Raw genomic sequence first — 19941 nt, forward strand, 5'->3', positions numbered from 1 at the left:
CCCTGGGGAGCAGTGGGGGTGGCGCAGTCCCACTGTGGGAACAGGACAGCAGCAGCAGAACAGCGTGGAGGTGTCTGGGGGGGTGGGGGGGGGGCAGGCAAAGGAGGGACGGGTGACCGGGGGAGGCACAGCACCAGCCTCCATGGGGGCTACCCCAGTCTCATTCCAGAAGCTGGGAGGCTTTGTGACAGTAGTGGGGGCAAGATTCTGGTCCCCAGTTCCCCCAGACTAGGGCAGATAGCTGACCCCAGAGATGGCATTTTGCTGGCCCCACTGGGTGGGGGGTATAAGGGCAGCTGGGTCCAGCCCCCAGCCATGGGGACATGGTGGGCTTAAACTGTGGGTGCCTCATCCGATGCAACCCCCTGCAGCCAAACGTGCAGTGCAAGGAGCCTGTGGCTGCAGGTATTGCTGGGATGGGGGCAGATCTGGCAATAGTGGGATGGAAAAGGGGATGTGAGGGAAACCAGGCTCTTAAAACACGGCTGATGCAGCAGAGGTTGGGGGCAGGATTGGGCCCATGTCTCTGAAGCAGGGGTAGGGCTTACGTTGACATCTGCACCAAAGGATGTCACCTTGCCATGCTCCCCCCTGACGCGGCTGGGGTCAGGGGGGCTGCAGGATACACTTGCCATGGTGGGAGCTCGTGGCTGGGCAGGTGGGAGCCAGGTGGCCCCTGTGAACCCAAGGCGCGGTGGCACCCCAGGCTAAGGTGTCAACATCCTTGCTTCTGATGTGCACTGAGCTCTAGGAGCCTCAGCAGGTTGCCCTGGGCTAAAGGGGAGCAATGCCCTGCAGAAGCAAATTCTTCCATCCATGAGGAACCTATGGATGCCTGGCCAATCCCGCCCACACACCAGCCGTGGAAGCTGGGCACACTCCGGTTTGGGGGAGTGCAGCACACAGGGCAGTCAGCTCCATCCCATGCAGGGTTCCTGGTGCCTGGCTCCACATGTGTCCTCTGCCCCCGGGAGCTGGTGGAGGGCCCTGAGGCAATGCTTTGGGGTTGAGGTCTGAGCTGGAAAGCCCAAGGATGCCCATGAAACCCCCAGACCTCCCTCCCCACGTCAGCCCCAGTGCTGCGAGAAACCTGCTTTTGTTTTTCTCCCTTCTACAGGGTGTATCTGTGTCCTCCACTACCTTGCCCCGGTGCCAGTGCTGAGCCAGACAGTCCCACATGAGTCCTGGCACCCAGCACGGGCCAGGCCAGGAGGAACGCCGAGGCAGGGCTGCCTTCCTCCCTGTGCCGCCTTCGCCCAAGGTCGCAGAGAGCGGTGATGCCAGCTTGTGCCAGAGGAAGTTAAGCAGTAACCTAGGAGGTGGCAGCCAGCAAGCCGTGGGCGCTGGGGGGCCGGGGAGCCTGGCCGTGCAAAGGACACAGGGGCACGGCTCAGCCGGAGCCCCCGCTGGTGGGCACGGGGCTGGGGCAGGGGCCAAGGATGTGCCCCGGGCACCGGCTGCCCCGGGGAGATGCGGGGCACAGCTGAGGGCTGGCGTCGGGGCGAGGGGGGGCAGCGCGGGCGGCCCGGGGCTGGGGGGCTGTGGCAGGGGCCAGCGCTGGCTCTGGCAGCGTGGGGACAGAGCGGGCTCGCTGGGGCACGGAGGGAGCGTAGCCTGCGCGGGGGGCAGAGGGGCTGGGCACGGCGGCGGTGGGCTCTCCCAGGTGGGACGGGGCAGGAGTGGGGTCTCTGGGGGCAGATGCGGGGTGTCAGGGTGGGCGGGGGCAGGAGCAGGGCTCCCCCCGGCGCGGAGGCGGGGGGCTCCCTGCCGGCGGGGGCGGGGGCCGGGGCGGCAGCAGGCGGCGGGCAGACCCCGGGGGGCCGGGGCGGAAGGGGCGGCCCCGTCCAGCCCTGCCCGCCCCTCCCGGGGCTGCCCGCGCCGCGGTGCCGGTGCCGAGCCGTGCCGCGGAGCTCCCGCCGCCGCCGCCCGCCGGGACGCGACCCCCGGGGCACCTGCCCCGCGCCCACCGGGTGCGTCTGCGGCACAGCCGGGAGCGATCGCCCCCCGCCCCCGGCTGCGGCTCCCGGAGCCCCGGCGGGACCCCGGCGGCGCGGCGGGGGTTGGGGACCGGGGGGCTGCGGCCGGGGCAGAGCCTCGCGTGTGTCCCGCGGCGTGGGAGGGCTGGGCGGGCGGGGGGCGCAGCTGGGGGTCGCGGGGAGACCTCCAGCCACGGGGGAGAGATCCCGTCTGCGGGCCCCTAGGGCTGCCCCCGCCCGGGGGGCTCGGGGTGCCGTGGGAAACGCCGGGTTTGCTGCAGTGCCCCGTTTGGGGAGGGTTTTAAATGCAAAACCCTGGTTGTGTGGGCAGAGCTGGTTCGTGCCGAGCCCAACGCCCCCCATCCCGAGGGATGCAGCCGGTGCTGGCGGGGGGGCAGGCGGGAGGCATCGCCGTGGGTCACCCAGCTCTCGGGTTCGGACAGGAGTAAACCAGAGGGCTCGGGAGCTCCTCAGGGGGCAAGAAGAGGGGTTTGTCCCCCGTGCCCGGCTTGGGACAGGTTGGTGGTGACCCTGGCCCAGGTACGGGGAAGTGGCACGGGGTGGTTGGGTGCCAGGAGGTGGCAGGGTCAGGGTGGGGCATCCCCGGCATCCCCGCCTGCCTCGGCAAGCAGCTTTTCAGCGGTTGCAGCTGAAACTTAAACAAACCATAAAGCCCGGGCGCTGGCACTGTGTGGCTGGGCCCTGCGGCAGCCGTGCGTGCACAGAGGTGCCAGAGGAGAGGGTAAGTGCTTCGTCTCCGCTTCATCCCCCACAGCCCCTCTGGTCCCTCGTAGGCACCTCCTGCCTGGATCCCCCCCCACGCCCTCGCCGCTCCCAGGGCTCCCCATCCCTCCCCGGTGCTCTCCCGCAGCTCTTTCCTTCCGGGCAGGAGTGGGCAGGTGCGGGATTTTTTTTCTCCCTGTGTTTCCTGCTTGGAGGCAGAAGGCAAGGCAGCCTGTGTGGCCTTGCACCCCAACGGCACCGACAGCCCCTCTTTGTCCCCAGGCACCCGCCGGAGCTGCCACGATGGAGCTGGGGAACGTCTCGCAGCCCGTGTACGGCCCCGGCCCCAAGGCACCGGGGAGCAGCACCCCGGGCCTGGTGGGGATGGTGCATGGCTTCCTGCGGCTGGTGCAGCCCAACGCCCTGCCTATAGGTGGGTGCATGGCGGGGGAGGGGGGGGGGGGCTGGCAAGGGTGGGGTTGGGTGCGGGGTGCTGCTCGGAGCTGCGGGGTCCCACCTGAGCTCTCCTGCACTGGTGACTGTGCATCCAGCATTTAAATGCTGGGGTGCTGTGTTAGGAGAGGCATGGGTGTGCAGGGATGGAGTGGGGATACTAAGGACTGCTAGCTGTGTCCTGCCTGTGCCCCATCACAACTGTGGGGCAGTCTCAGGTGAGCCCCAGGACAGACTTTGGTGGCAGTGCCAACCTTGCAGAGTCCTGGCTCATCCTGCTTCCAGGTATCTTTATCCCAGGCTCCAAGACAAGGTGCAGAGCAAACCCCACACTACCTGCAAGTTTGTGGGGTCCTTGCCTGGTTTGCAGCCCTCTGTGCCTGCAGATGACATGGTATGCTTAGGCAGGACCCAGCTTGGAGCCACCAAGAGCAGGGTGTCCCGGTGCCAGCACCCTCATGGCTGTGCTGCAGGCACTCCCTGTGCACTGCCCAACTTGCCAGCACTCGCCCTCCCTCCTTCACTGCCAAGGGGATGTGTCGCTGCCACAGCTCTGCCCCAAAGTTGCTGCAGGTCTGCATGGATGATGCCAGGACCCTGTGGCTGCTTGATGCCCCTGGGGCAAGTGTGACCCACCTAGGGTGTTACCACCCTGGCTGCTGGCACATGTGCTTTCTCCTCTGCTGGGTTCAGCCTCTGGTCATCAGCAACGTACAGGCAAATACTTGGCTGTCAGATAATGCAATGGCTTTATGGCCTTGTTTGTCTCATGCAGATATTAGGGTACGATCACATGGCACCACGTGCTGGCACAGCTTGTAATGAGTCCATGGGGCATGAGCAGAGTGAGCCCTGGGGATGAAAGAGGCAGCATGTCAGGGGGGACTTTGCTGCAGCATCCACCCCACGCTGGCACTGCCAGCCGACTGTCTGCCTGGGGCTGGGCTACAGGACGGCAGCCCAAGGGTAGCTGAGGTGGTATTTGGAGCATCCTCCCCCGAGCCTGCCCCTGGTGACCGCTGGGGCAAGGACCCCCTTGCTTTGTGGACCCCTGAGAGCCAGGGGGCTGGCAGTGGTGCTGTTCCTGAGTGCAAACAGGCTGTGTGACACAATGGATGGGGAGGGACAGCTGGAAGGGAGAAACATGCCATGCACTCAACAGCCTCTCCAAGCCACAGTGCTGGAGGTGATGCCCAGTGCTGGGAGACCCTCTCTGGAGTGAGCAGGGGGTGGAGGTCTTCTGGAGAGCCCCCCAGGGCCCAGCCCCTGCTCACAGCCCTCTGCTCCTTGCCCCCCCAGAACTGATTGCAGATTTTGGGCAGCCCCAGGATGAGGAAGCCATCGGAAAGCAAGTCCAGGAGGTGAGTGAGCAGCCTGGCCAGGGAGCCAGCAGCCCCAGACCACCATGGGCTGGGGGATGCTGGTGGGTGCTGCTGTAAGACTGAGCCCTGGGTGCTGGGCAGCAGCAAAGGGAGATGTACAACCCCCTGGGGGGACCCATCCTGCCCTGTGGGGGTCTGGACAGGACCCTCAGAGCTGGGGAGCCTTTGGGAGCACCAGTGTTACGCTGCTTCTCATTCTTCCTTTCCCAGCTGCTGTTCTACGAACTGGGTTTCCTGGTCTGCATGGCCATTGGGCTTCTCTTCATCATCCTTGTGCCCCTGGTGGGATGCTGCTTCTGCTGCTGCCGCTGCTGTGGGAACTGTGGGGGCCGCATGTACCAGAAGCAGGGCCAGCGGATGAGCTGGCGGCGCCGGGTGCTCTGGGCCTCCCTGCTGCTGGTCTCTGCTCTCCTCCTGTGAGTGCACTGGCTGGGAGGCTCCGGATGGGACCCGAGGGAGGGTGGAAACGCCGGCGCTTGGCAGCCATGGCAGGAAGCTGCCATTGTTCACAGGAGCAGATCCCGGCACGGCGGGACAAAGGAGAGGAAGCAGCAGCAGTGGGGAGCTGGCCCCGGGGGGTTGCACATTGGCACGGTGCAGACCCTTCCCAACAGCTTCGCTGTGGGGAAATGCAGGCGTGTCAGGCACCAGGTTCCCCTGTGCCTCAGTTTCCCATGTCCCTCATCTCTGGTCCCTTGGCTGTGTGCAGGGCACTCACTGGGATGCTCTGGGAGCAGGGCTCAGCAGTTTTCTCCAGACCTTGCAGCCTAGGGTTGGTACAGGTGGATTTGGAAGGTCCTGGGGAGGAGCATCAGTACCAAGCTCCTCACACACTGACCCTGTCACCCTTCCCTTGTAGGGCTGGTGATGTCTGCTCCTTCATCAGCAACAGCCGCTTCTCCCAGGCTGTGCGCGACACCTTCCCCAATGTCAACAACACCCTGGACAACGTCCACACCTATCTGGCCTCCATCCCCCAGGCATGCCTGGTCCCCCCACCCTAGCTGGGGTCCCTGATGGGGAGCAAGGGGCCAGGCCAGGCCAAATAGGGAAGGGTAACACTGGGGCTGGAGGCAGGGAAGGGTCCCCACATGCACTGATACCCCATCTCTACCCCTGCAGCAAATCAATTTTATCGTCGACAGCAGTGATGTCCCACTGGGCCACGCCAACCGCAGCCTCCAGGGTGAGGGTGTGAGGTGGAGTGGGGCTGGAGCATCCCTGTGCACCTGCAGTGGGCTGCTCTGGCAGGGCTGGGGGTGCTTGGGGAGGGGGGGGGCAACTGGGGGTGCTATGTGGGTGTGCCTTGCTGCCCTGCAGATGGTTGCTGACCCTGGGGGCCACTGGGGTGGTTCTCACAGGGATATCTAAAGGGGGTGGGTTTGAGGGCCCCTTCAGGCTCCCACTCGACTCCAGCGGCTGCTTTTCCCCATTCAGGCTCCTCTCTGGGAGGGTGATGCAGGTGGTGCGGGGTGGGGGTGTCCCCTCTGCCCCCTGCTGGGGCAGTGTGTATGGGATGGGGTCTGGGGTTGTGTGTGTCAGTGTTTTCAGCAGCTCCTCTGCAAGCCCTGGAACCCTGGGGGTCCCGTCATTGACATGGTCTCCCTCATCTCTGCAGACATTGGGCCCAAACTGGGTGGCATGATCACCTCTGGCATCAGGAGCAGCACGGACAGGGCTCTGGGATCCCTCCAGAGCCTCTTGCAAGGTAGTGGCCCCATCTCTGGGGGGCTGGCAGGGCCTTGGCGAGGGCTTAGGGGGACATCAGGGCTGAGAACTGGAGTAGGTGCATGTTTGGGTGAAGGTCCCAGCGAGGGCATCCATCTGGCCTCCCAGCTGCAGCCTGGGGCAAATGCTGGGACTTTGGGGGGGTGCCCGTATGCTGTGTTTTCTGATGGGTCCCCAAGGTTCAGCTGGGTGAGGACAAGCCCCTGCCCTGCTCTCTCCCCAGGGATGGAGACGCTGGCAGCCGCCTTCAGCAGCATCGCTGGCACTCGCTTGCACCTCGAGGAGCTGCAGAGCAACCACAGCCGGCGGCTGGCCAGCCTGCGGGATGGCCTCAACCAGACCTTGCGGCGCTGCGGCCACCCCTGCAGCAACGTGTCCCTGAGCGGCCTTGCCTTCAGCACCAACTTCAGCATGGTGAGGAGGGGCTGGGTGCGGGATGAGGGCCCCCCCACAGCCCCCTCACCCCAGGCTTTTGCCCACAGATCCCCAGTGTGGAGCGGCAGCTGGAGGCACTGGGTGATGTGTCCGGCTCCAACATAACGGCGGATTTAGAGAAGGTATGGGGGTCCCTGGCACCCAGGCACGGGGCTGGGTGCTCCTGGCATTGCTGGGCTGTGTTGTGAGGAGGTGGCTTGGGAAGAGCCCTGCTGGGAGGCAACTGCTGTCACACGGATGGAAGGGCTGGCCGGAGGTTTGCCTGCGTGCTGCCCCCACAGCTCCTGGGCGCTGGTGTGGTGGACAGGGTGCTGTGGGGAGCCTGGCTGTCCTGTGCCACCGGGATCTGGGAACAGAGAGAATGTGCTGCTCAGCCCTGGGCTGCGGGCAGGGAGATGAGCTGTCTGCTGTGTCTGCCCTGACACAGGTTAACAGCACGCTGGACATGACCCCTGCCAAGGTGCAAGAGCAGTCCCGGGATGTGGTGACAAGTAAGCAGGGCTTTGTGCCCCATGCGCCAAACTATCCCTCTCCCATGGCTCCCTCCTCCCTTCTCACCTTATCCCTGCCTGGAGACCTCCCCTGCTGCCACCCTGCTGCCTGCAGCCCTGGCTGTCCCCATGTGCCATCATGCTAATGCCATCCTTGGCCATGACTGCCCCCTTCCCATCCTCTCCAGGACCCTGCTGCCCCAGGCTTACCTGCCCCAGGCAGCAGCTCGCAGTGCTAACCTGTCCCTGTCCCCTGCAGAGACCCAGGACCAGCTGGGCCTCATCAGACAGGAGATCAGGAGCTTGCAGGAGCAATTGCCACTCCTGGACGTGGAGGAGAGTGTTGGGGCCTTTGTGGGCAATGCCACGTCAGTGCTGGAGGAGTACAGGGAGCCGATCATTGCCTTGGATGGGCTCAGGTAGGCAAGGGGCTGCTGCATTCCTCATCTCCCTTGTCCAGAGAGATTCAGGCTCTCAGTCCTCCAGTTGCTGAAGGTGGGGGCTTGCTTGGTGCTGGGGCTGTGGGTGCAAGGGAGCCAGAGCTGTGCCTTGCAGGCACCCTGCCCCTTTCCTGCCAGGGTGCCTGGGGGCTTTTTCCTCCCCACAAAGGCAGCTGGTGGGACGCCGGGTCCTGCTGCCTGACTCCTGCCCCTCCTCTTGCCCCAGGTGGAGCGTGTGTATTGTCCTGTGCTGCGTGGTACTGCTGGTGGTCCTCTGCAACACTGTTGGGCTGCTGCTGGGACCCCTGGGCTTGAAGGAAAGTGTGCTGCCTACGCAGCGCAGCAGCCTCTCCAACGTTGGTGGGAACTTCTTCATGGCGTGAGGATCCCCTGGCTTGCCAAGGATGTGTGCAGGAGCAGTGGGATGGGTGGGCAGGGCTGGCCTGGGGATGCTCAAGCCCATCAGATTACTGCAGCTTAATGGCCTGCCCCATGGCAACTCAGCGTGCAGGTGGTAAATGCGAGGGTAAAATACGGTGCTGGTGAAAGGTGTTGGCGCGGGGACTGTTTGCCCTTCACTGGCGGGGGCCTGGCAGTGTGAGCGTGGTCCCATGGCCATGTGGGTGGGTGGTGGCTTGCAAAGCTGGGAGAAGCTACACCAGGGTCCCAGCCTCTGGGTACAGCCTGGCCGTGCTCTGGGGTTTGGAGGCAGGGAAGAGACATGCTTGCGGGAACGGTGGTGCCTCCTGGCATTGCTGATGGTGCAGGGGGTGTGCAGCCTGTGGGCTCATTGGTGCCAGGACACGGGGGCCTCGGGGGCTGATGGAGTCTCTGTCCCAGCAGAGGAGTTGGCTTTAGTTTCATCTTCTCTTGGCTGCTGATGCTGCTGGTGGTGATCACCTTCGTGCTGGGGGGGAACATCTACATGCTCATCTGCGAGTCCTGGCGCAGCCAGCAGCTCTTTCAGGTGAGGTCCCCGTGAGGAGATGCACCTGCCTGGAGCCATTCCTGCCTTTCCGAGGACTGCTGGTGGAGTGGAGACAGTGCTGGTTGGTTTGGGATGCTTTTCCTAAGAGTTCTGCCCTGCACCATGTCTAGTTTCTCTCTCTCTTCCCTTCTCTCAGCTCCTGGACACCCCTGGCCTGATCCCTGGCTTCAACTTGTCAGAGCTGCTGGGCCAGGAAGGTGACACCGCAAACTTCTCAGAGATGTACAGGTGGGTCTCAGTAGAGTTTCTTACAGCTGCTCAGCACCGTCGGATGCTCCCCAGGATGGGGGAAGCTTTCCCCACCTGCCCTGACTGCAGGCAGGCACCAATGCCAGGGAAGGAGCGAGGTGGGACTTGCCTGCGCAGGTGAGGACATGTCCCTTGGAGGGGGTGGCCCCTGCCTGCCTCGTTCAGCCCCGTGCCCCCATCTCACAGGCAGTGCCAGCGAGATGCTGCCCTGTGGCAAACACTGCACCTCGACCAGAGTGTGTCCCTGGATGAGCTTTTGAACATCAGCCAGGTGAGTGCAGGGATGCCAGGGTCTGGGGGGCAGAGCTGTGGGTGCAGGTATGGCACGTTGGGGACAATGAGGGGCCAGCACCATGGCTCTCCTTGCTCCGGCAGTACACAGGAGACATCTCTGCAGCTTTTGAGAAGATGAACATCACCCTGAGCCCCATCTCCCTGCTCAGCCAGAGCCAGAGAGACTTGCTGCTGAACACCAGCCAGGACGGGCAGCCCCCTGACTTCACCCCCACGCTGGAGGTGGGCTGCGGGCAGCCAGGTGTTGGGATGGAGGGCTCCAGATGTGTGTTGAGGGGGGTCCACTGCCCCCTCCTCTTTGCTGCTGTGGGAGTCCCACCACAGGCTCCCAGGGTGTCCCCCTGCCATCCATGTCACCCCTTGGGGCAATCAGGCACCTCCCCCCAAGATTCTCTGGCTCTACTCTGCCCCACAGGGGTGGGGTATTGACCCCCTTTGAGCCTCATTCCCCATTCTCATGGCTCGGTGTCTGCCTTTTCTAGCTGGATCAAAACGTGACCCAGGGAAGCCTCCTGGATCTGGCCGCAGAGCTGGAACAGCTGGCAGACAAAGTGGTGAGAGACCATGGCCATCTTGTCCCTGAAGCCACTGGCTGCGGGGGCTGCTCTGCAGGCCTGTCCGGGTGCTGAGGGAGACAGGCCCTTCACCCTCGCCCAGCTCTTTTCTCCAGCCCAGCCCCCCCATCAGATGGCTGTGATGGGGCAGGGACCCCCGTGCTGGGGGTGCTGCTGACTGCAGCTCCTCCAGGGCATGGATGTGAAAGAGGACCTGAAGGCTGATGCTAGCAAGCTGAGGGAGCTGGACAAGGAGATGCAGATGAGCTTCTCTGGGCTGCTGGTGAGCAATGCTGGGGTGGGGAAGGTCCTGGGGGTGCTGGCTTGGGCTCCCCCAGAGCTTGAAGCCTGCTGGTGGGGTCTTGGCTGAGCTGTGGGGTCCACACTTCTGACCCATCTCTCTCCATCGCTAGCAAAGCCTGAAGGAGGACATCCACTTGGTGCAGAGCAGGGCTGCCCAGCTTGAGGTAAGCTGCACAAGGGGGCCTCCTGAGCGCACCCCAGTCCGAGCCACCCTGCAAAGCACCCTTGAGCTCCTGCATTGGAGATGGGGGGCTAACCTGCAGTCTGGGGGGCTGCTGGCTGCTGTGGGACTCCCCAGGCATGCACTGTAGCAGCTGCTCATGGGGCAGAGGGCAGGGGTCCCATGCTGCCAGGCACAGGCTCCCTCCACCCGAGGTACTTGGGCACTTCCAGTGTGTGACTGCTCGGGGACACCACAGCTCAGAGACACTGTGCCTCGGGGATTAGTGCCAGGCAAGGTCGGGGAGATGCAGGGATCCCATATCCCCCATCACACTGCTGAGAGCACCTTTCACACCAGGCACAGACAAAAGCTGCGCTGGACAAAGCTAGTGAAACCCAGCAGTTCCTGGAGAGGGAGACAGCAAACATCATCAAGAATGTGAGTTTTCCTTGCCCTGCTGCCGGGCCACCCGGTGGGGATGTGACTGGCCACCCACAGCAAGACCTCCGTGCAGGGATGCCAAGCAATGTCTGCCTGCTTGTCCTGCTCTGTTGTCTTACCCGGGGGTCCCCTGCACCCCTGGGTGCCCCCTCCCCTTATGGCACCCCTGGCAAGGGACTGGGGCACTCCTTGCAGCCCCATTGCTGCTGGGTTGAGGTGGTCTGACAGCCCAGATCCTGACGTGGAGGGGACGTGGGTCATAGAGTGGGCTGGGGGTGCAGCAATCCCCACTCTCTGCTCACCCCCCTGCAGGAGACGTGGGCCTTCCTGGAGGAGCTGTTGGACTTCTTTGAGACTTACATCTTGTGGGCTAAAAGCAGGGTGAGTTGAGCCTTTCTTGGTGGAGGGAAGGGGAGGATAGGCTGCAGGGGTTTGGGGACACTGCCATGTCCTGTCCCCACTGCATCCCCAGCTGACAGGAGATGTGGCACGTTGCAAGCCCATAGCTGAAACCCTGGATAATGTGGAGACCATCACCTGTGACTACATCCTGGACTCTCTGGTGAGCAGGGCAGCAGTGTGTGGGGTGAAGCGTGTGTGGTGTGTGGCAATGAGGTCCCCTTGTCCCCCTTATGCACAGGATGAGGGGTACCCATCTGTCCTGAGCAGGCAGGGCTCAGCATCTTCCTGGCAGATTGCTAAGATGGCTAAGAACAGAGGCCACTCTGAAGGGGTGGGTGAGTGGTCTTTGGGGGCCTGGGAGCAGAAGAGGCTGTCCCAGTTTCTGTCTGGGCCCTGATAGCTCTCGTCCCCCTATCCAGAACGCCTTCTGGTTCAGCCTGGGCTGGTGCACCTTCTTCCTGCTGCCCAGCATCATCCTGGGTGTCAGACTTGCCAAGTTTTACCGCCGCATGGACGTTGCTGATGTCTACAGGTGAGGAGCCACCCACCCCCTGCAACCACACTGGGTCTGGGGTCCCCACCGCACACTGCACACCCCCCCTTCGTGTACCCCATGGCAGCCTGTGGGGCTCATCCTGAAGTAATATGGACTGGGGGGGGGGGACATGAGGGAGGTGGCTAGGGACCATCAGTCTCTGAGGATGAAGATGTTTTTGCAGAAGAGCCTGGCTCTGCCCGCTCTGTAACTCCTCTCTGGGCAACTGAAGGGGTGAGCAGCCCCGCCTCGGAGGAAGGAGCCTGGCTTGCAGGGCAGGGATGCTGCCCCCAGCCTGGCTCGGGGGTCCACCACCCGACTCACTCTGCTTTGCACCATTTTCCGTGCGGGGGCCCCCAGACGGCAGCACCGCTGTGTGCTGCGCGGAACGCAACGTGCTGCGCCGTTGGCATCGTTGCCACCAGGGTGCAGTGGCTGCTCGAGTGCCCGGGGCCGCCGGCGCCCTGGGGCTGCCCCCCAGGCCCCTTTCCCAGTGACTCCAGCAGCCTCACCACCAGCACGGCAAGTGAGCGGTTTCCAGTTGGATTTCCAACTGCTGAGGGCTACGTCTTGGCCCTGCAGCGCAGCCGAACCCCCAGCCCCCCAGATGCCAGCGCTCTGCTCCAGGGTCGCAGCCAACTGGGGAGCAGCGTTTGCGGCATCCCCGTGCCCTGCGCAGCCCCAGCCATCCTTCCTCCCTGCCTGCCCCACTCCTCCTCCATCCATGCTCTGGCTCTCCCAGGAGCCATGCTGGGGCTGTACACAGTGTGTGGGGGCTGTGGCGCTGAGCCAGGCTGTGCTCCGGGTCCCCAGCAGTGGCCCTGGTGCCTTTCATTTCCCCTGCAGCCGGCAGCTGCAGACATGGGCTCAGCTGCCCGGGAGACTTGGGGGAACTGAAATTGTGGTGTGGGGGAGCTGCGTGCCACTGAGCTGGCAAGTGTGGGGCCTCACTCTGCCTGCCCGGGGAAGGAGCAGTGATGTTCTGGGGGCAACAACGTTCGTGGGGCTGTAGGAGCCCATGCTCTGTGTTCAGGTGGGGGAGCCGGGATGGAGGGCACCATAGCACCCTGCAGACCCCTTGTGTCCTCTTTGTGTGCCCTGGGGGAGACCTCTCCACCAGGAGATGCTGGGCTGTCCCAGGAGGTATCTTCTCACTTCATTGACGCTGTCCTCTATTTTTCTTTTTCTCCTCCAGGAATGAAGACTTGGAGATGTAAGTAACAGTGCCAGGTCCCTGTGTGGGGTAGGGGGCAGTTCCTGTGGCACAAGGGGTGACAGGGCACAAAGGGAGGGGGGCAAGGAGGGGAACAGAGCAAGTGCAGGCCAAGGAGGGTGTTGGTGCCAGGGGAGGATTGGGAAGGTGGGAGCTGTGCAGTGTGGACTGCTCTGGGGTCACCCCATCATCTTCCCACACTCTTATGTTTGGGGGTGCTGCTGCTCCCAGCCTCCCCCAAGCTGGTGTCAGGGGGGGTGTCTCCATCCCCTCTTCCCTGTGGGGCTGGGTGACAGGGGTGGGATGACAGTTGGCCATCCCAGCACATCGTGGGCTTTCCCTTGCTTCCCTTTGTGACTGGGGGTGACATAAGTGACTTTGGTTTTGCAGGCCACCCATGTTCAACTTCTATAAAATCCCCCGGCCATCCACGAGGCATTAGCATCTCTTGCTCACAGCATAAGCATGGAGGAGATGGACACAGCTGCTCTGTCTGCTGCGTCTTCTCCCTGGATGATAGGGAGGAGGTTGGGACCTTCCAGCTGAAACCCTCTCCCCAGTTCCCATTATGTGATGACCTGGTATGTGTGGGAGGGGGGTGGGGAAAGCTGCCCCTTGCACTGCCCCAGGTGTGACTTCAGACCCCCGGACCAGACCCCATGGGCTCAGGGCAGCTTGTACGGTCCACGCCACTGCAGCCTATGCTGCTGGCCAGCGGGAACCTGCTCACCCAGGCCTCCCACTTGAAAAATGTGACTATTTATTTTTGCAGAGCGCCCGACTCTTTCCAGGGCTTTTTGGTGTCAAACAATAAATGGGGTGTTTGCATGCACTGCAGACACGTGGCTGCACTCTTCACATCTGGCTGCAATGGAAGGACACAGGGGTAGGGGTAGGGAGGGTTCCCCACTACTGGCACAAGCTGGGGCTGTGCCTAGGACTAGAAGGCTCTTGCTGGGGTCCCCAGGCATGCCTTGCTCACAGTCAGTCCTTGGAATCCTGACCCAGCCCATGGGTCGAAGCAGGACCACTGCTCAGCATCACTGGGGCTGGGTGACATTCCCCTCACCAGGCAGCCCTTTGCACCAGTGGCTGGGGGGATGCCAGGTCCTTCCCTGGGACAAGCCACAGCAAGAGACTCCTGTCCACGAGATGCCATCCCATGCTGTCTTCAGTGCACAGGCACTTTCCTGTGCCCTCCAGTGACCTGCTATGTGTCACCTGTGGGTTTCCAGTTAGTTTATGGGGTGCCTGCAGCCTGCACCTCCCTCCCTCTAATGGCTATGGTGACATGGGGACTTTCAGTGTCCACCCCTGCATGTCCCACACTGCTGCATGCACAGATATAGCAAGGGTGACTTGGTCTGCACCCATGGTGGAGAGAGTGCAGGTGTCACTTTGTGCTGCTCCTTGGCGCAAGCACAGGGACCATCCTGAAAGCTGGGTCAGGCATGGGGGACGTACGTGAGCAGCTTGACTCATTTCCTTCGTTGCAAAGTCCAAGACTCTCTGGAGCAGAGCAGCGGGGCTGAGCTGGCCAGCTCAGCCTCTGCTACATGCATTTGCTTTATCACTTTTTCCATTTGCCTTCATATCTTCTAATCACTATTTTTTCCTTCAGGCGTTATCTGAAGCTGCACCAGCCTTACCTCCTGCTATCTCCCCCTAGCACCCACCCTGACCACAAAGAGAGCCCCATGCTTGCCCATCACCCAGCTGAAGCTGGGGTAGTTCAGCCCCTGCTCCTCCCAGGGATGTCTGCGCTTTCTGGTCCTTGGGGCAGGATTTCCCAGTACCCTTGGAAAGCATTCAGCTCAGTTTTGTCTCTTGCTCTGCCTTGGCTCTCCCCTCCCCTGAACCCTCAGCCTCCTGAATTGTGACTGCTTTCTGCTCATCTAGGAGCCACATGTGGAGGTCTCTGCTCCCACCGCACGGCGTTCCCCACTTCCTCTTCCCTTATAATGCTTTGGGGACACCAGCCCATGCAGGACTGCCCCTGGCTTCAGTTTCTGCTCTCTGGCTTTGTGGGCACTGCTCCCTCCCTGCTCCCTTCTCTGCTCAGCCTCCAGCCACAGCCTTTTCTCTGCAGAGCTGGCACTGGAAGGTAGGGAGCTTGACCCACCCTGTTTGCTGTGGCACCGTGGCCACCTGTATCAAAACCCAGCCCTGGCACTGAAAATCTCCCTGCAAATTACTGCCACAGCCTTTGCCAAGGCGTGAGGCCTGCTCTCAGTATCTCCCCATTCAGTGCTGCTCCAGGGCAGCATCCCAGTCCCTGGAGCCATGGCTCTGAGAGTGGCTGGGTCCATCCTCCTCCTGAGCAGCCTTAGGAGGCAGGTGAGAGTAGCATCAGGTAGAGCCAGCAGCTGCTCAGGGAAGAGGTGAGGAGGGCTCATTGCAAAATACCCACCGTGGCTGCTGCTGGCTCTCCTGGCAGGCCAGGCTCCCTCCGCTCACGTGAGTGGCAGCTGCCAGAATCCACCTCCCTTGCACAGGAGGGAAACTCGCAGCACCCTATGGCCACAGCACAAGGCCCATAAGGAAGTTCTCGTCAATAGCCAGCCAGCCTCTAAAGAACCGTTACGGCAGTTCCTCTTCCTCTTGCCAGGCTTTTTTCCACCACAGAGACCTTCCGCAGCCGAGCCCTTGTCTAGGGGAGGCCCTGCTACATCTTTGCAGTGGTTTGATAAACCAGGATCCCTCCAACAGCAGCTGTGCCACTGTGTGCCTGGGGCAGCAGGCTCCCACCAGGGCCAGCCTGGTACTCCCTGTTGCTGGTTTTCCAGCCAGGAACAAAGGGACAAGTTGCAGCTCTTGAGAAATAGTTCTTTCTTCCTCAACTCTATCTTGGGCCCAGCCACAACCATGCACTGCCTGGATGGCACTTCTGTGGCACACCCGCTCCTGCCTCCATGGCTTCATAGCGGTAAGGAGCCGAGTACAACAGAGGGAACGGGCTGTTTGGGTACAGCTCGACCTCCACTCCCAGCACGTACCAGCAGTGAACCACACTGGCCAGTACCAGTGAGCTGAACTTGGCCACTTTTCACCAGAAGCAAAATGAAACTGCTCTCCTGAGGGTGTGCATCCTCACAACATCCACCACTGTCCCAGCGCTGCTTGAGGAACCTTTATTTTTAAAAGGAGTCTGTCTTCCACACTTAACCCCACTCTCAAGAGGACTAATGCAGGTGAATCTACCCCATCCCAGCCAGGCTCTGCCTGTCCAGCAAGGCAAGAGACAGCTCCTTCACACCACAGCCTGGAATGCAGGGGCAAAGCCACAGCCAGGGTCTCCCTCCTGGAGGAGGGGGCCAGAGAGTGAGCACCAGAGGGAGAGGCTGGAACCTGAATTTTCCTGCAAAACCGCTCTCAAGTTACACTGACTTTGCAAACAGAGGCACAATATGAGCCAGACAACCCTGACAAAGCCCCTTTGTGTGCAAAGGGCAAAGGTAGAGGAGATGGGAACACAGGGCCCCGGGTGTCCTGCAGCATAATCTAAGCTTCCACAAAGGAAAGGGAGAGGCAGGGCCAGCACCAAGCTTGCACAGGCTGCTGCCAGCTTCTCAGATCAGAAGAGAGTTTGGGTACCGTCTGGGATAGAGAGATAAGGGAATTAGGCTGCTCTCTTCAGCTAAGTAGCTGCAATCAGTCACAGCTACAGGACTGATCCCAGAGGAATTGCAGCGAGACAGTTCGCAGAGTGCTGCGGCTGCCAGCGCATGCTGGGACCCCCAGTACCACGGAGCACCACGCTGGCGTTTAGCATCTGAGCCCAAAGCAGCAGGACTTGCTGACCCCACTGCAAGAAACGTGCCCTGTTTCTCCCAGGCAGAGTTTGAAGGCACCACCCAACCTGCTGAGCAGAGAATGGCAGGAGGGAAAGACTGTGTGTGTCCCTGCCCACCACTCCACCACCAGGCCCAGAGAATGAGGGAAGCAGAAGTGAAGTTATAAAGGAACCAAGCAAACAAAAACCAAAGTGCTGTGGGCAGGGAGCAGTTCTGTAGTCTTGTAGTGCAGCCAGCGCTTTCATCTGCAAACGCACCCGGCATTTGCTCCTCCACTGGGGCACATGAAATTGCACTTCCTAGAAATAGCCAGAAAGCCTGCCCTGGCTCCAGATGAGATCACCCAACCCCAGGCACCCAATGGACTCTTTGAGATGCTGCTGCAGCGAGGCTTCAGAAAGGAGCACGCTTCTGTACTGCCAGGCAGGGCAGGATTTCCTGGGGTGGATGCGGCTTTCCCCTCCTCATGCACCCAAGACTCAGGATCCTGTTGTGCTTCCCCCCTTCACACAATGTCACTCTGTACCAGCGCCGAGGGTGAGGAAGTCCTGGCTGTGGGCGGCTGAGGGGCATCATCAGCCGCTGCTTTTGAGGGGATCTTGTGCTCTCGGGGTGGGGCAGGTGGGGGGAAGGTGGGACTTTGCAAGGCGTCTGAGTATATCTCATCCTGAATGCAGGGACGCTGCATAACTCTTTGCAGCAGCGGCTTAAGCAAGCCTACAGTCAGATGGTTCCCCTCGCTGGAGAAGGGCACTGGGTCCTCCTGCGAGTGAGGGAGGTGCTGCAGGACCACGGTGAGGATGCCTGAGGCAGTCAGCTCAGCAGGGCACAGTGGCCACAGAATGTCCAGATAAGGGTCCAGCTCCCGGTGCTGGGCAAACTCTGCCAGCAGCGTGGTGAATATCTCCTTGTTAAGCAAGGGGCTGAGCTTGGAGAACTTCTCTGCCACCTCCACCACCCGCTGCCACCGCTTCAGACGAATGAGAAGGTGCAGAGCTTGCAGCACGGCCTTAGGCCTCTTGCTGCAGAGCAGCAGTTCAAGCTCCATCTCATCATCTGCCTCGCTGCGCTTGTTCTTCCTGGCCAGTACTCCCAGTGCTCTCTTGTACAGTGGCACCCGGCCCTCTGGGCCCTCCTTATTGCCATATGCCCAAGAGATGCTGACGTACTGCTGGGTCAGCTCCACAAAACTTGGCAGCCACTTGGGTTTGAACCTCAGGAAGGAGGCACAAATGAGCTCAAAGAGTGGGACCACCCCATTCTGACCCACCTCCTCCTGCTGCGGCCCTCCCAGGACCTTCTTCCACACCTCCGGAGTGGCCCTGGCTACCAAGAGGCCATCCCCATTTTGCTGCAGCTGCAGGCAGCTCCTCGTGGCCTTCCAGGCAGCCTTGGGGAAGGAGGTAAAGATGGAGTTCAGGTACACCAAGTTGTCCTTGTCCATGTCAGAATGCAAAATGCGGCTGACCTCCTGCTCCACCAGTTCCTTGCAGTAGCTTTCCACCTCACTCTCTGGGGCACATACCACACAGGTCTTGAGGAGCTCCAGGCTCATGTAGCTCTGTAGCTCCAGGCACATTGTGCTCAACAGCTTGGTGTAAGTGTCTTGGAGGCCTTGGGCTGGCTTCTGCTTCTCGCAGAGACTGTGTTGCAGGATGGTAGTGAGGACCACAGGAGCCTGGAACACACCACCTTTCTTCAGCTTCTCCACAGTCAGCTTGGAGCTGCTGAGGCTCCTCCTCTGGTAGTATCTGCAGGCCTCCTCAAACACCATCTCCACCAGGCACAGCTCAGGTGTGCTGCTGTCCTCAGGTTTGGAGAAGCTAAAGCTGTAAATACCAGTTTGAGCGAGGAGCTGGATGCTGTCCTCCTCTCCCGGGGACTCCAGGAAATGGACCTCTTTCATGCTCAGGATTTTCTTTTCTATGACCCTTCCACTGCTCTGGTCGACGAGGTACAGGACGCCAGACAGCACGCAGGCCAGGATGCCGCCAAAGGTCTTCAGTGGGACAGGGCTTCCTTGGGTCGGGGCCCCCCCCTCTACGGTAAAGATACGCCTCTGTGTCCCATCTGGCTCCACCATGTTCACAGCACCCTTTCCGCTCACCAGCAGCAGACCCCCAGTGTTAGACACAGCAGAGGTGTGAATGTCCAAAGGTGCCAAACCTGAGAGAAGACCCACAGAACCAAGCAGGAGCTTCCTGAAGTCTGACTCATTGCTGGAGCGCAGCACCTTGCTGTGGACGAAGCCTGCAGAGGGGGCTGTGATGGTAAGCTTTGCCTTCTCAGGATGCCAGATGAGGAGAAATTTTGAAGTGGTAGCAAAACCAGCAGCAGCAGGCACCAGGAAGATGTGCTGGGGGGAGGCCAGGACCTGGTACTCAGGGCTGTTGTGCAGGACTATGCTCACGGTGCCCAGCCGCACACCTTGCTCCCCCACCTCCAGAGCTCGGGTGCAGACGCAGAACCTGAAGGCACACTTGCTCGAGTCCCCGTGGGCGTCCAGGGGAGGCCTCTCCTCACACCACACCAGGCTGGCTCCCTGGCTGCACAAGGAGACGATTCGTGCCCGGGCACCCTGGCACAGCAACAGCGTCTGCAGCAGCTGCCAGCCCACAGCCACCACGAAATGCCAGACCTCGGTCCGGCCATGCTCCCACACAACGGCCAGCACCCAGGAGCCCGGTGTCACGGGGCTCTGCAGGAAGAGCGCTCCCACGAGGGCCGGCTGGGGCAGCTGCCAGTTCCTCTCCAGGTCGGCCCCAGCGATGCCGTGGCGCTGGAAGGCCACCACGCGGGGCAGGGGGGGCGGCCGGTTCTTCTGCAGGACCAGAAGGTGCTGCCCGTCGGGGCTCGACAGGACGCGGCTGGGCGCTTCCCCCTGGCACAGCAGCTCCCGCAGCCGGTGCCCGCAGCTGAAGTCACTCAAGTCGGAGACCTGCCGCAGCGTCCCGGCCCGCTTCATCCTGGGGCGCCCGCCCTGCGCACCGGGAACATGCGCCAGGGCGAGCAGGGGCACGGAGCCCCGCTGCCGCCCCGACCCAGCCCCCCGCCGCGCCCCGACTCCGGGGGACCCCCCGGCACCCTCCTCCCCCGGCGAGATACCAGCCCCCCGGCCCCGCGGGACCTGCCGCAACCCCTGCCCCCCCCCGGCTCCCACCGCCGCCCCAGGGGACCCCCCGCTGCCTCCCCGCCCCCAGGCACCCGCGGGGCCTACCTGCCGCGCCGGCCGCCTGCCGGGCCGGGTCGCGCCGCCCCTCCGCCGGGGCCGGGCCGCTGGCGGCTGGGCACGACGCGGCGCTGCGCAGTCACGAGGCGCCGGGCTTCCGGGCGGGGCCGCGCCGCGCCGGGCCGCCCCACTCCTACTTCCGTCGCCA

At 62.3% G+C, this 19941-nt stretch overlaps 2 protein-coding genes across 5 annotated transcripts; one reads left to right on the forward strand and one right to left on the reverse strand.

The window, feature by feature from the left end:
- The first annotated feature begins 1853 nt into the window (after positions 1-1853).
- Positions 1854-13628, forward strand: LOC101919726 (prominin-1-A-like). 4 transcript variants are annotated; one of them, XM_055790260.1, is made up of 26 exons: positions 1854-1970; positions 2752-2875; positions 2982-3132; positions 4452-4513; positions 4745-4950; positions 5394-5514; positions 5657-5720; positions 6153-6242; positions 6486-6676; positions 6745-6819; positions 7125-7188; positions 7448-7607; positions 7855-8007; positions 8472-8595; positions 8753-8844; positions 9052-9136; positions 9241-9381; positions 9642-9713; positions 9907-9996; positions 10127-10180; positions 10537-10617; positions 10933-11001; positions 11093-11182; positions 11442-11554; positions 12753-12770; positions 13161-13628. In XM_055790260.1, exons 3-26 carry the CDS (start codon positions 3003-3005, stop codon positions 13210-13212), a joined length of 2397 nt encoding a protein of 798 aa, XP_055646235.1. In that variant the 5' UTR covers positions 1854-1970; positions 2752-2875; positions 2982-3002; the 3' UTR covers positions 13213-13628. The 4 variants fall into 4 exon arrangements, with proteins under 4 accessions (XP_055646235.1, XP_055646250.1, XP_027644713.1 ...); XM_055790275.1 differs by lacking the exon at positions 2752-2875 and having other exon boundaries at positions 1857-1970; XM_027788910.2 differs by lacking the exon at positions 1854-1970 and having other exon boundaries at positions 2158-2875.
- A 2259-nt stretch (positions 13629-15887) lies between these two features.
- Positions 15888-19938, reverse strand: HPS6 (HPS6 biogenesis of lysosomal organelles complex 2 subunit 3). The gene is made up of 2 exons (XM_055790243.1): positions 19782-19938; positions 15888-19544 (listed from the first exon to the last, which is right to left on the reverse strand). The coding sequence occupies exon 2, from the start codon at positions 19527-19529 to the stop codon at positions 17070-17072; it is 2460 nt and encodes an 819-aa protein (XP_055646218.1). The 5' UTR covers positions 19530-19544; positions 19782-19938; the 3' UTR covers positions 15888-17069.
- Between the last annotated feature and the right edge of the window lie 3 nt (positions 19939-19941).

This window comes from Falco peregrinus, chromosome 1 (genome assembly GCF_023634155.1).
Source record: "Falco peregrinus isolate bFalPer1 chromosome 1, bFalPer1.pri, whole genome shotgun sequence".
NCBI classification, from domain to species: Eukaryota; Metazoa; Chordata; class Aves; order Falconiformes; family Falconidae; genus Falco; species Falco peregrinus.

Excerpts from the sequence above, each read along its gene's own strand:
- LOC101919726 (XM_055790260.1), top strand. The coding sequence starts at position 3,003 with ATGGAGCTGGGGAACGTCTCGCAGCCCGTGTACGGCCCCGGCCCCAAG. Across the intron at positions 9,137-9,240 it reads AGCTTTTGAACATCAGCCAG|TACACAGGAGACATCTCTGC; the intron begins GTGAGTGCAGGG and ends TTGCTCCGGCAG. Across the intron at positions 9,997-10,126 it reads TGAGCTTCTCTGGGCTGCTG|CAAAGCCTGAAGGAGGACAT; the intron begins GTGAGCAATGCT and ends CTCCATCGCTAG.
- HPS6 (XM_055790243.1), bottom strand. The coding sequence starts at position 19,529 with ATGAAGCGGGCCGGGACGCTGCGGCAGGTCTCCGACTTGAGTGACTTC.